Source organism: Diplotaxodon limnothrissa, linkage group LG11 (genome assembly GCF_057381915.1).
Source record: "Diplotaxodon limnothrissa isolate DT_005_m linkage group LG11, D_limnothrissa_male_GT1.1, whole genome shotgun sequence".
Taxonomy (NCBI): Eukaryota; Metazoa; Chordata; class Actinopteri; order Cichliformes; family Cichlidae; genus Diplotaxodon; species Diplotaxodon limnothrissa.
Window position 1 is genome coordinate 30,709,515 of NC_140606.1, and position 13,095 is coordinate 30,722,609.

Below are 13,095 nucleotides of genomic sequence, written 5' to 3' on the forward strand. Positions count from 1 at the left end.
ATTAGTATTCATAGATGCACTTAGTGCATATAAAGTATAAATATTTTATAAATATTTCTCCCCATCAGAAAATGACACAAAGCCTCAAGAACCAAATATTTCTTCTGTTTGATAATATTAATTATTTAAACTTTATGTCAAGAACTGGGTTCTAAGACAAGAAAGAAGATACAGATGTGTAGACTCTTCTATCAGTGTCTTTGTTAAAGATAAACTGACACTCCAAAACTCTCTACTGCCACCTTGTGGACTTTTAGGGAAAGAAAAAAAACCCACACACAGGGGAGGTCCAAACGTCATGTGTTTACATTTTTATTTATTTCGCCAGTTGCAAAATTCAAAATTTGCCAAAAGCAGCAAGTGAGATCACACTGTTTTTTAAAAAAAAAAAAACCCCAATACAGAATAAATAACAAAGAAAGCAGTGCAAAGTGCAGAAAACCCTACATGTATCAGTCAAATTAAAAAAGTTAAATCCTTATATCAGTCTCTTACAATGCGTATCACAGGGAATGTTCTTCAAAAAGAAATTCAATACAAAAAACCCCCACAATATTTTACCATATTTATAATTACTAGTTTTTCAGTTATAACTTTTGAGCATTTGGAACGAGCAATTGGAAAGCCACAAGATGTTAGCAGTTTACACCAGGTGCATTTAAATAGCATACAGCTCCAGCAGATAGTCTTTGGGAACAATACCTATAACTCCATTCTTCTCTCCAACCCACCAGCCAAAGTTCTGATACTCCTGGAAGCACAAAGAGAAGCAGAAACAAGGAAGGAAAAAGAAGAGTGTGTTAGTGCTCCTTCATCCTAGCTGATAATATTCTGCTGAAATCAAAATTGATAAAAACAGAAGAACAAATGACGCCTTCTTTCTTTCGGCTGTTTTCCGTCCACTCTACAGTACTTATCTCCCATCAACACCTGTACACCTCCTTGCCTTCCGTTCTGCCTCTTTACCTGGTGTCAGTTTTGAGACTGCACGTTTCCCTCCACTCCACACAAAAAGCTCAGTGTGCATAAAGCACATCGCACATAAATCTGTCAAAGCGTGACAAGTAATAGCTCCAAATGGCTGTCAGCATGCTGAGATGTGAGGAGGACACTGCGAGGAGAGATCTGAGACAAGACGACAATAACTCACTCTCTCCCCTTCTTTCTCTCTCACCCCCCCCCCTTTCTCTTTGACCTTACATCAAAGTCTTCCCTGCGCATGAATCAAGACCGGAGATCACGTTCTGACAAGGCTGAAGGAAGACGAACCTGGACAACGTTTCACATCCAAGCCAGAACTCGGGGACAGTGAAGGGCCACATCTGTGTCCACTTATTCCCAAGACAGAGCAATGGATGTAAGCGATCATATGGTAGTATTAGACAGAGGGGGATTATGCTCACTATAGTGAGGGCTGACACTGACAGGTCTCTGGTGACGGGCCATTTATCACATCAGATAAAGACAGGCTTGACACACCGTTTCAGTATCTGTATCAGCCAAATCGATATAATGCTGTAGAAAGCTATTCGAAACATCTGAATTATTAACACTAAATTTAAATAATAATAAAAATAATAATAATAATAATAATGTTTACATAGCCACCACAGACAAACAGAAAATGTTAAATCCACTTTCCTAAAATGTCATTTCATCACAAGCCCCTGGAGGATAATATAGCAGCTTGACATGAGGTGTGTGTAAAGGAGTGTGCGTCCACATTAAGACTTCCTGCCACCAGCCTTTGAAAACAGCAACACCTCATTGTGTCGTTGGCCGGCTGACAAATAAGTCATGCTTTAGTAAGTGCTGGACGCAACATGAGAACAAATATGTAGAGCTGTGGATGACTAATGACACCACACACTGCAACAACACACATCAACACAAATACCCTCAGCTAGTCAAAACAACAGTCCTGTAATTTGATTACTTTCACCAAATGAAAGAGTCCCGGTGCATTAGTTAAAACACAAAGTGTAAAACAGTGATAGGATAAAACGCTGTGCAGGCGTTGTGGCATTTTAAGCAGAGAGACCTTGCATCTCTCAGTCAGTTTGTTACTAATGGGAGGCTGGGTGTGTGTTGGGGGCGACGAGGTGTGCAGCATATCCGGTCAACACAATCGCCCTTAGTCGGGCCTTATAATCAGCTCCCAGGTCCTCCTGACTGGGGGGTCTCCCAGCTGTAACACTACAGCTATTTCTGGTCTGCAGAATGGGGGAGGGACACATTGGAGGAAGGAGAACAGTGGAAGAGGGAATGGGGGGGGGGGGGGGGGGGGGAGTCGGCTGTCCATTTAGCTGCAGCTGGCTGCTGCAGTCCAGACAGGTTTTATGGTCATTGCCCTCGCAGCAGGCCACAACCCCCAACACCAAGGTTTTAGCTAATGGCACTCCCAGTCTAAGTGAAAGGGCAACTTGATTCTTGGGCCTTTTCTACACACCAAGGAGAAGTCATAAACAGGCATTTGGTCAATGAGGATTGGACAGTCTGTCTGCTTTGTGCATTTGTGTCCCTCCATTAGTGTTGAAGGAACAATCTATTGATTTGGTGAAAAGAAAACCAACAGTCCTGATAATTCATTATTTAGTTTTATTGTAGTGTATTTAAAAGAGAGCGAGAGAGAGAGAGCAATTTTCTGGTCCTAGTCTCCTAAACGTGATAATAAGGTGAATTTGTCTTGAATTTTACATTGACATCATGTTCAATATAAAATTGAGAAGGGCTTTAAAAATTATTTACACATTTCAAAGGTGAAAAATAAATTTCTAGTGCTTCTTGCTATACATGGAGTTAATAATATGACTATGTAGCATATTACAATTGTATTTATTTATTTGTGCATCTCTGTTTAATGTACAGCACATGCCTCTCAAAGTTTCCCCAAGTCTTCTTTGCCTTAAAGAGCCAGTAGATGGCAGACTTGAATTTGAAAAGCAACCTGGCCCGTTGACAACAGAATGTCTCAATTGACTCCATGCTCCATAGAAACCAAACCAGACAGGAAATATTGCCCGTCTGGATGGAGTACATTTCACACATTATTTATATATATATTTTAAAGACAAACCACACATCTCGACGAGTATAAAATTCCACTGCTCATTTTCTGTCCAGCGTCCAAAACAAATCTTGTTAAATGTATCACAACAAAATCCAATTCAGCGTTCATACGAACCGGTTAAGTACAAAGGGGCTCCTGTTTAGTTACATAATAAAGGTAAAGAACTGCCTCTCAGTTCTCCGGCTCATGACTAGCTGACAAGCCTCGGAAATTGTGCGTCCATTACACGTCCTCACCTGCTCTGAATAGAGTGGCTGACCAGCCTGGTTTTCCTGAAAACACACATTCCTATTTGGCGAGGTGAGAGAAATTTCTGAGAGGTGCGTGTGGGCTGAAGGCTGCTCACTGCCTGGCATGGCAGTAGCGACAGCGTGCTGAAACAGTCCAGATGGAAGTGATGGAATTACGCCGTGTGCCAGCTAAGCTCGGCCTCCGCCAACAGCACTAAAACAGTTTCCGTTGTGACACAACTAATCCCCATTAGAGCGCCAGAGAAGGAACCAAGCCCAGTCTGCCTCTTACCATCAGCCTTCCACCTCTAGGCGGTGGGCCAGATGCTGCCAGTAAAGGATCTGAATAGTCAGTTCCTCTAAGAGCTTAGAAATAACTCACTTTAGGTGGTCTGAAACCAGCCACTCGGTCTACAAACCTCTCAAACTTTTGCAGTGTGGTTGGATTTAAGGTAATACCAACTTTATCGTGCATCAAGACAAGAATCGCCACAGTTTAGCTCTGACATCTAGGGTTTAGCCTCACCATACCTTACTCAGGATGTAGATGGCATCTCCACGTTTGAAGGACAGCTCGTCTGGGTGGTCCCCTGAACAGTCCCACAAGCCTTGGTAGTAGTTCTGATAGTCTGTGCTCTTATCAACTGAAAATGAAAAAAAAAAAGCAAGGTGATGACAGATCGGCGCTTTATTTTCTAGCCAGAGTAATCCTTCTAGATGTACAGATTTCACACAGCAATTACTTGTTAGTTTGAACCGAACCTACAGGGGGCAGCCAAGAGCCTACGGCAGAATTTGGTTGGATCAAAAACCAAATCAAGAAGGTCAGCAGTGTCCCAGTTACCTAATAAATTCTCATTAAAAAAAAATAATAATAATTTTGGGGTGTATTGTTTGTGCATTATTTTTTAATCACGAAGTAATGCACAAAGAGAAATGTAAAAGCTGGGCACTGCTTTCAGAATTAAAAAGAAAATAGTGGTGTTTAGTAGTAAAATGTACAATGACAACTAACTACTATGTAGTGCAGTGCATTAGTATGCTGGATTCAACTGGTTTGTAGTTTGAAACCAAGACACAGCTAGTGTTTTAGCAGCTGGGGTTTCCACTTCTGAGCAAGTCTGTTTTTAAAGTCTATAAAGCTGGCCATTCTGAGTCGTGTGGTGAGACTTGGTGGTTAGTAACTGGAAGTTTGCTCAAATGTGCAGAGCAGACAGAGGCAGATCGTTTTTGGAGGAAAGGTATCAGCTATTTACAGAACTATAACATGCTAGTTATTGTAAAAGGAACTTGGCCAACTAGGCTGAAGTTATTTCCAGTATTGTGCTAACTTTCAGTTGCACTCCTTCACGAAAACTTCCTCTGCGTATGTCACTTCTTCATAGCTGTTAGGTTTCATTTGCTGTGTGTACGTGTCACAAAAAGGCAGATCACATTTAAAGTTTCTTCTGTCTATTTAGAAACTTCCTACATTCTAATTCACTAAATATACCACATTGGATTGAGATAAGCACAAATGTCAGTGCTTTGTGTACCTGCAGCAGGAGGAGGAACAGGTTTGCTTGCCGGCTCAATTTTTGGAGGACGAGGCTTTGCTACAGCCGGAACTTCTTCTTCTGGAGAAACAAAACGATATAAAAAATAAAATCAGATCAAATCAAACAAGATCCACGCACTTTGTTCCCATTCTCTAACATGATAGAGGCTATCATTGTCATGTAACACATGGTCAGACCTGGAAGCTCTTCGTAGATGTCTTCATCGATTGGCTGAGCTATAGTCCCTACGTCATCGTACATTTCCTGTTCCTCGTCGTCTTCTGGGATGATGCCCGACATGTCTACAAACAGGAGAGCAAAATTAGTTTTATTGCATAAATGCAGATTTTCTTTCCCCAGTAGGTGCTACTAACTTTAAAGAGCATAATAAATGGTTTTTTTTTTAATGAATGGCAAAGTTCAAACCTTTCAAAACAAAGTCTATCTGTTTCACCCACTCTTCCGCCTCCTTCGGTGATGACGCACAAAACTGTCATGAAAGGGGGAAGAGAAATGAATGTGAATGTGCAATAAGCTCTACATATATTAATTAACATAAGCAAATAATATTGCATTTATGCATAGTAAAATGTTCCACATGGAAGAGTCTGAATGTTAGAAACACTCTGGGTTGAGCTACTGCAAAGGCAGTAGTGTCAAATGGAAAAGCATTAAAATAAAGATTTACTGAAGTGCATGGATAGACACACTGTGCCAAGTTTTAAACATGTCACGTCTCAAGTTTGTATTTGGTTTTGGTTATTTCAGTTTAACAGCATTTTAAAAAAGGCAACGACTGAAAGAAACTCGAGCAGCCATCGAGAGATGAGCGTACCTGATAGACGCGCTTGTCTGGGGCCAAAATTTCAAAGCAGCAGTCTTTCTTCGAGTCCTTGCGCAAGGTGTTGTTCATTTTGACACCGTACCCATCGATACTGAACTCACCCTTCTGCTGCTTGTCTGGTTTAGAAAATTAAAGCATCATCATTATTGGTGCAGATGCAATAAATGCATCAATACTGTTAAAAAGGGGGGGGGGGGGGATTATTCACCCACTTAAAAATGAAGAAAGTACCTTTCTCACTGCCGTAATAGTAGAAGGTGTGATGGCTCAGAGCACACCATCTCTTCTGCCACTCAGTACCAAAAAAGCTGTGATCTGTGAAGGGAGAGAACCACATGCACAGAGAATTTTCCAGTGTGTTTTGATGGCTGTAAGCGTTGTGATTTTTATATATAGAAGGGACAGAAATACCTGAACTGTAAAGAAAATGTGTATTAGATTACAGTCTTTATTTAGGGTATTGTGTGCAACACAGTAGAGTCAACTAACTTTTTGCAGATTTTTGGTGTTTTGCATTATGTAAGATTCTTTGTAAAGGTTAAAAAACAAAAAAGGCTTCTTTTTGTTCGCATCTGATAAAAAGCCAATTTAAAAAACACTGGCCCAAGGATATTTGAGAGCTTGCATATTTCAGTAACCAGGCAGCCTCCTTTTCCTTTACAGTTTTTCCCCCTTGGGAAAGCTGCCTTGTACATATCTTATAATCTGAGCACCAACCCTTTCTGCGCTTCTCAAGATATCCTGCTTTAAAGACAGATGGCAGGTCCTGGGCCGCCACAGGTGGGGACTGCTGGGAACCTGGAAAAAGAATTAAGGAAATCCAAATATGTGACCCGTCATCATTGCTGCTGAATCCTTAATAACTGACTGTTGTTTTTTGTGGCGGGGGTCTTAAAGTTAAACATGACCAGAAGGTTTATGAGCTACTTTGCTATCATGCATTTGTTTAACCGATATTAAATTGAATAGCAAAGCCACTCTGAGTAATATTTTACTCTCACTGGAGAAGGTTTCCCTTGCCCTGTCTAACTTCAAATATTCAAATGCCGTGTCAAAGTTGCATTGTGTGAAAGAGCAGCCATAAAACTGGCAGCTGCTTATAGGCCATAAAACCCAGTCCCCCAATCACCATTTCATAAGGATTTCCCTGATACTCTGTGGTGGGAAAAAAGGGGGGGCAAAAACAAAACTGCAAATGCAAAAATCTGTCACAGTTTGGATAATGGAATAAACAGGATTAAAGCTAGTGTTTATCGGGGAATGTTTTTGTGTCATAACCTGCAGCCACAGCAGTAATTTTAAGCCCCTAGACTGTGGCTGAGAGAGCAATAAAGTGTGCTTTAGCCATCAAAGGGGAGGGGTGAGGGAGGTGGTAGGAGTAGCAGTTGTGCACCCAAATTGCTTCCCAAGTATGTTGCCAAGTTACAGTTGGAATGTCTCACTCATTGTGCCACTCAAAGTCGCTTTCTCCAAGGAGCCAGAGCAAAGATCTGTATACTTTCCTGCCAACACTGAGCTTTCGGTGCTCTAATCCGCAGCTTGCGAGCAGTTAGCGAGTCAACTCTGTTTGTCTGCTAAGTGTTTGTGGCTCACCTTCGAAACCATCATCATCCTTGTCCGTGCGCTCTGACTGCAGCGACCCCCCGTCGTTGTTGCTGTCAACTTCCTCCTCGTCATCAGAGTCATTTCCACCTACTGCAGTAAACACAGAGGGCTGTGAAGTAACTGCACACAGTGTAACACAGAAGTTGCCATTGTGTGGTGTTAGAGGTGTTATGTGGCCAGTTTATTATGAAATGCGACTCTTTTTGCCCTTGCTTTTTCAAATTTGTGGGATAAGTTTGTAATCGACTTGTGGGCCTTCGCATTAATGTCATGACATCTTGTGGTCAGTCATGACCCCCATTGGGTACCAGTTTTAAAAACACACCTACAGGATTATTCAGCAGACAGGCAACTTACCTTTGTCCTTAAACTCTTGTGGAAAACTGTTTGGGAGAAAAAGACAGCAAATAAAGTTAATCACAACAACTTATGCACCTGCAAAGCAAATCAAAACTGGAGTATTTTGATGTATGCTGGGTCCAGTCATGAGTCATACCCTTGCTTGACCTCCTTTATCCTCTTGATGAAGGCTTCCCTCTTCTCTTTCGCCTTCTTGCTTAGATTTTCTGCCTTCAACCCATCAATGAGGTAGTTTTCGAGATCTGAACAGCACAAGAGGTAAAACATTAACATGTTCTGATGGCTGATAGCAGTCAAGTGGCCACACCACTGATGGACATCCACAACATAAACAAAGGAGCAGTTTGCAGCTTTGACGTCCAGCTCATGCCTCAGGTTTGAGACATGAAGCGAGTTGTTTTTTGGGGTTTTTTTTTAATGAAATGCAAGCACAACCGTCGATTTGAGTGAATATAGCAGAAAAAAGGGGGGAAACTATGCTTCCTCTTTTTAAAAAGCAGTTTGTTATATACGAGACTTAAAGTAAAACAAGTCTTTATAAAATGCGGAAATAAACTCTCCTCTACTCCAAAGGCAACTATGAATCAACAGTTTTACCTGAAATGAGCGTCGTTAACTCCTCGGGGATCGCACGCATTCTTACCGCAGTTTCCAGCCTGAAGCGATTGAGCGTCCAGCCTGAGGAAGGGAAACTCTAGCCTGCGCGACACGGAAGCAGCAGCTCGGGCTCGAAGATATACGGAAGTTAATCTGCTAATTATTTATCAGTGACCACACAGTTCCGCTGCAGGACAAACACTCAGAGCCGCCTGCTCGGTGTTCGGCGTTCACAGACGTTGACGTTTATTGGCCTTTATTTATTTTTTGACTGCCACCGTAGACAGGAAATTGATGCTTTAATGGAGCAACGGGTCTTTACGGAATAATAAAGTCCGAGCATAACGCCGCGATCATACTGTTGATTGATTCCAGATCATATTTTTTGGCACTTAAGTCTGCTCTCTACGGCTGACTCGCTGAACACATTAGGGGCGTCTTTTGTTTTACAGCGATGCAAGCTTTGAGTCTATGAATATGTCAGGGCTGTAATCCAAAACAGGGATCATTAATAGATTAAAAAGTCAATCATATAATGCTGAATGCTTCTGTGCCAGCTTCCTCAGATGTTTCACGGGAGTCTGTGCTACTTCTGCTGCACTGCTTTGTACTCTGACTATATATTTGACATTTTAAAAAGGAAGAAGAAACAACAAATGCAGGTTATTTTAAAAGAAAACGATAGAACCAGGAAAGAATGACTTCTTACATCAAGTTAAGTCAGCGCCTCTGGTGCATTTACGGAAAATGGCCTTTTCTTTTTGTTTTGTCACATTGTTTATAAAGATGTCAGTCATTTATTCGTCTTTTTTGACAGGCGGTATCACCCAATCTGGGTTAAAAGACTGAGCCTTTGAACTGTATACTCTGTTGTTTTGGAGGAAGGAGACAGAAGTGTCGAGGCGTTTGTGGCACAGCTTTAGTCTCAGGTGTTGGCTTGGCTGCAGGTAGCTGTGCTGCCACAGCCAGTCAGACTCTGCAAACAGATAATATGATCATTAAACAAGGATTTTTGTTCAGAATCACGATTGAATTTCTCAGTATTAGAGTTGTTACAAATCATAACGCAAAATTAAACCTTTTCCACGTTTTCTGACGTCACTTCCTGTTTCTCTTCATCCGAGCAGCCAGCACGTTGTTTATGAGCCTCTAATGCTCTGCGGCCATTCAAAACCTGACCCCCTCCTGACCTGCCGGTAGTTCCTCCCAGCTTTAGAGGAGAGCCGCTTTGACCTCTGACCTCTGTGTGCCTCTGTGTGCCAGCGCATGTGTGCGAGCAAGGGGAGGGCTCTTACAGGCAAAGCCATGTATCTAGTTTCCATAAAGCTCTATCTTACTTGCCTGTAGTCTCAAAAACAGCCCAACGCCTTTGGTTCCTTCCCCTTTTATCACACTCATTACAGGGGTCGCAATCCACCGAGTGCACACTGCACTCTAACTGTTTAACATGCAAAACACGGATTAATTCATAGTTTAGTTTATCGTTTTTGTATAATAAGATACTTTATTTGGTGAGTGTAAAATTAAAGGTGGGAGATGATCATGTGGACCATTGTTGTGCTTTTAGAAAAGGAGGTGTTGCTTGGTTAACACTGGATCTACAGTTATGAGTCCACGTCCGACTGCTTCTGGGCCTACTGGGCTTAATATTAGGCTTTCACGATTTTGTCCTTGTTCTCAAAACATGCAGAATCAGCATCACTTTGAACCATTTTCAGGAGGACGAGCAGTTCACCGCCTCACCTCACATTCGTTTTTATTAATGCTATGAGGCGCTTAGCGTGCGGTCGAAAACGCAGAGTGAGAGAGTGTGTGTGTGTGTGTGTGTGTGTGTGTGTGTGTGTGTGTGTGTGTGTGTGTGTGTGTGTGTGTGTGTGTGTGTGTGTGTGTGTGTGTGTGTGTGTGTGTGCAAGTACACTGAGCATATAAATGAATATCTGCCGCCTGGGGACTGTTTTCAGAATTATTAATCACTGTGGTGGTTAATTTTATATAGCACCGAAGAATGACTTTGGTTTTTCACCAAACATTTTTTTTTTAATTCTAAACAGTAAATAATGTATATGAAAAATGGGAGTTGGATGGAGGGGGGGCCCTTGTGGAAAAAGCGTCTTTAAGTCGAGCAGAGGATCAACTGGTCGGTGTGAGAAATTCCTTTAGCATTAAACGGGGTCGAACTGCCTTTGATCCAGACCAACATAAATTTACCTCAATTTCATGATGATTTACTAAAAAAATAATAATAAACGGTTCATATACATAAATACCTTCAGCCGTTTGACTGATATGTGACCATTGTTCGCAGTCGAATCCGTTTTATAGTTACATCATCCAATTAATTTATAGGCTCAGTTACATAAATTTATATATCAATTTGGAAAAAATGCCTTACGTCTGCTGCTTTGAATGAGTCCTACTTAATTTTACATCATAAAAAGTTTTGAAAACCACAATGGGGCAAGGCGCACGTCTTAATTCAAAGAGATTGTATTACATTGCGGCTCGGGCTATAAACAAGCACCCTCAGTCCTGTGAGTTTTATAGGCAATAAAACGTAATTAGAAAGCCAGGAAAAGTCATAGCTTTTGGCCTGGGACTCCTAGCAGGCAATTCACACAGCAAATTTTCTTTTTCTGCGTTTAAGTATGGAGAGGCAATGAATCTCTCGCAGTGCTCCTTTTTGTGTGTGTCTTTTTGTGGACTATATGCTACCAGACCCACGGCCACGCTGGAGAAATTCTCTCAGCACAATCTATGAACATAAAAATGTAATACAGCAACAAAAATTACACATTTATACAGCTTCTATTTTAATTTTAGTTTATATGTGTTCAGTGCATTCACAGGCTAATTAATTTAATGGTAAAATAATCCTTTTATATTAACAGCTTATATTGTTTTTTCTCATTTTTGAGAATTCATTTCATTTTATGGCTGATGCTCTTAATAATTTTCATTTATTGAGGTAAAATCAATAAGCTCTCTAGAGTTGCTTATTGTGGGCATATAGTGAGAAAAAAACCCAAAACGCATCTGAGTTCAATCAATGTAAAATTTTATTTCAATAAAAATATTGTGCTCAATTATAGTCCAAATCCATATAAAAATAAATGTGCACTGTGTCTTCTACCAGCCTACTTTAACAGTCCATACAGGCAACAAAAAAAAAAAGAAAAAAAGCTTTGCTTATTTCGCTTTAACTTACCTCATCTATTAAAAATTTCCACCCTGACGCCCTAAACTATAGAGCACAACCGTCTGAGTTACAAATACCAAAGTCGAAACATTTCAATAACTCAGGTTTTGCAGGTCGATTGTTGTGAGTGTTTCTGAGAAGAGGTCGAAAGTCTCGCAGGGTAAAGGCAGGGGACTTTGAGCTGATTCTGACAAACTCGGTGAGAAAGAGGGCGAGGATGAGAAAACTTGGAAATCCCGAAATGAGGCGTCCAGGTCCGGGGAATCGTCATTGTTCGGGCCTATTGTGGACACGCAGATGGGCACAATGGCTGACGGGTTTGGAAAATGTTTCAGATTTTTCTCATTGCTGGTCAGAGGGGTAACAGTTGGGCTTTGGCTCTCTCCATTGTGTGCGTTCTGACAGTCTTGTGAAGTCAACGTATTCTGGTGGAAATACCTCTCCCTCTCAAAGAGCGTCCCGGCGGCGCTGCCCTCTGTAGCCTGCTCCAACTCGTCCTCCGGCCCGTCGTCCAGGCAGGCGTATTTCCCCTCGCTGTCCCTGTTTTCCTTGCTGTGAGTCTGCCTCTTGTGCTTCATCCGCCTGTTCTGAAACCACACTTTCACCTGCTTCTCCGTTAAATCCAGCAAAGCAGCTATTTCCACTCGCCTCGGTCTGCACAGGTATTTGTTAAAATGAAACTCCTTCTCCAGCTCCAGAAGTTGGGTGTTGGTGTACGCAGTCCTCAGCCTCCTTGATGGCCCTCCATCGCCAGCACCACTCTCTGGTGTATCAGGTGAACCTAAAATAAATAAACAATTTAAATAAATTATTAATAGAAAATCCACTGCAAATATAATAATTTAAAACATTCGTAACAGGGGTGTGTTTGGAGGGGAGAAAAAGCGCTATGGGGTGAAACTTGTGGCAAGCAAACACCAGGACTGGGAAGATTTATGGGCCCCAGGCAGAATATGATGGGTCTGCGTGGACAAGACAGGACGGAGGGTGAAGATTAATGAACATGCCAGCTGCTGGCCCGTGTAAGAATAATCTACCACTCTCCATTACTGTCAAACATTAGCACTCTTACACTGCATCACAAGTCAGTGCGTTACTTGATGAGATTAAGAATACTTAAATCAAAATCCTAGACTGGCTCAGAAGGGACGCCCACGCTGCACAAGGCCCCAGGATGGAGCTACTTGCAGAGGGAGAATCCTCAGACAATAAGGAGCCTTTTTTACATGGAGGTTATTAATCATCATGTCTTGCCTTGGGGGGAGAAGTAGAGTGGCGAGGAGTCATCCGTCGTCGCAGCAGGAGCAGCAGCAGGAGCAGAAGAAGATGAAGAAGCAGAAGCAGCCTGGTTCCTCTTGATGCTTTTTTTCTCCTTCATCCACGGGTACTCCGGGGGTAGGGACACAGCCTGTAGCGGGCTGAAGCCCTTCTGAGCCTGCTTGGAGCGGCTGTGGCGTGGGTGGACGCTCGGGTTCAGGCCGGGGATGGTCTGCTCAAAAGGAGGAGGAATCAGTGTCGACTGTGAAAGCGCTGAGCTCTTGATTGATGAACTTTGAAATGCATCACCGACAGGGTTAGTGAAAGATGTCAGGCACTCAGCGAGCGACGGCTGGCTGTTGATAAAACCACTTTCTCGCCCAAATTCGTAATTCATC

General features: G+C 42.1%; 2 protein-coding genes across 3 annotated transcripts; both read right to left on the reverse strand.

Moving 5' to 3' along the window:
- Positions 1-612: 612 nt before the first annotated feature.
- Positions 613-8,313, reverse strand: skap2 (src kinase associated phosphoprotein 2). Its single transcript, XM_085365772.1, has 12 exons — positions 8,245-8,313; positions 7,784-7,889; positions 7,645-7,670; positions 7,276-7,377; positions 6,400-6,480; positions 5,914-5,997; positions 5,674-5,798; positions 5,265-5,328; positions 5,036-5,140; positions 4,836-4,916; positions 3,832-3,944; positions 613-751 (listed from the first exon to the last, which is right to left on the reverse strand). The coding sequence occupies exons 1-12, from the start codon at positions 8,282-8,284 to the stop codon at positions 659-661; spliced, it is 1,020 nt and encodes a 339-aa protein (XP_085221898.1). The 5' UTR covers positions 8,285-8,313; the 3' UTR covers positions 613-658.
- A 3,121-nt stretch (positions 8,314-11,434) lies between these two features.
- Positions 11,435-13,095, reverse strand: hoxa2b (homeobox A2b). Of its 2 annotated transcripts, none has more exons than XM_085365775.1 (2): positions 12,695-13,095; positions 11,435-12,203 (listed from the first exon to the last, which is right to left on the reverse strand). In XM_085365775.1, exons 1-2 carry the CDS (start codon positions 13,092-13,094, stop codon positions 11,533-11,535), a joined length of 1,071 nt encoding a protein of 356 aa, XP_085221901.1. In that variant the 5' UTR covers position 13,095; the 3' UTR covers positions 11,435-11,532. The 2 variants fall into 2 exon arrangements, with proteins under 2 accessions (XP_085221901.1, XP_085221900.1); XM_085365774.1 differs by having other exon boundaries at positions 11,435-12,221.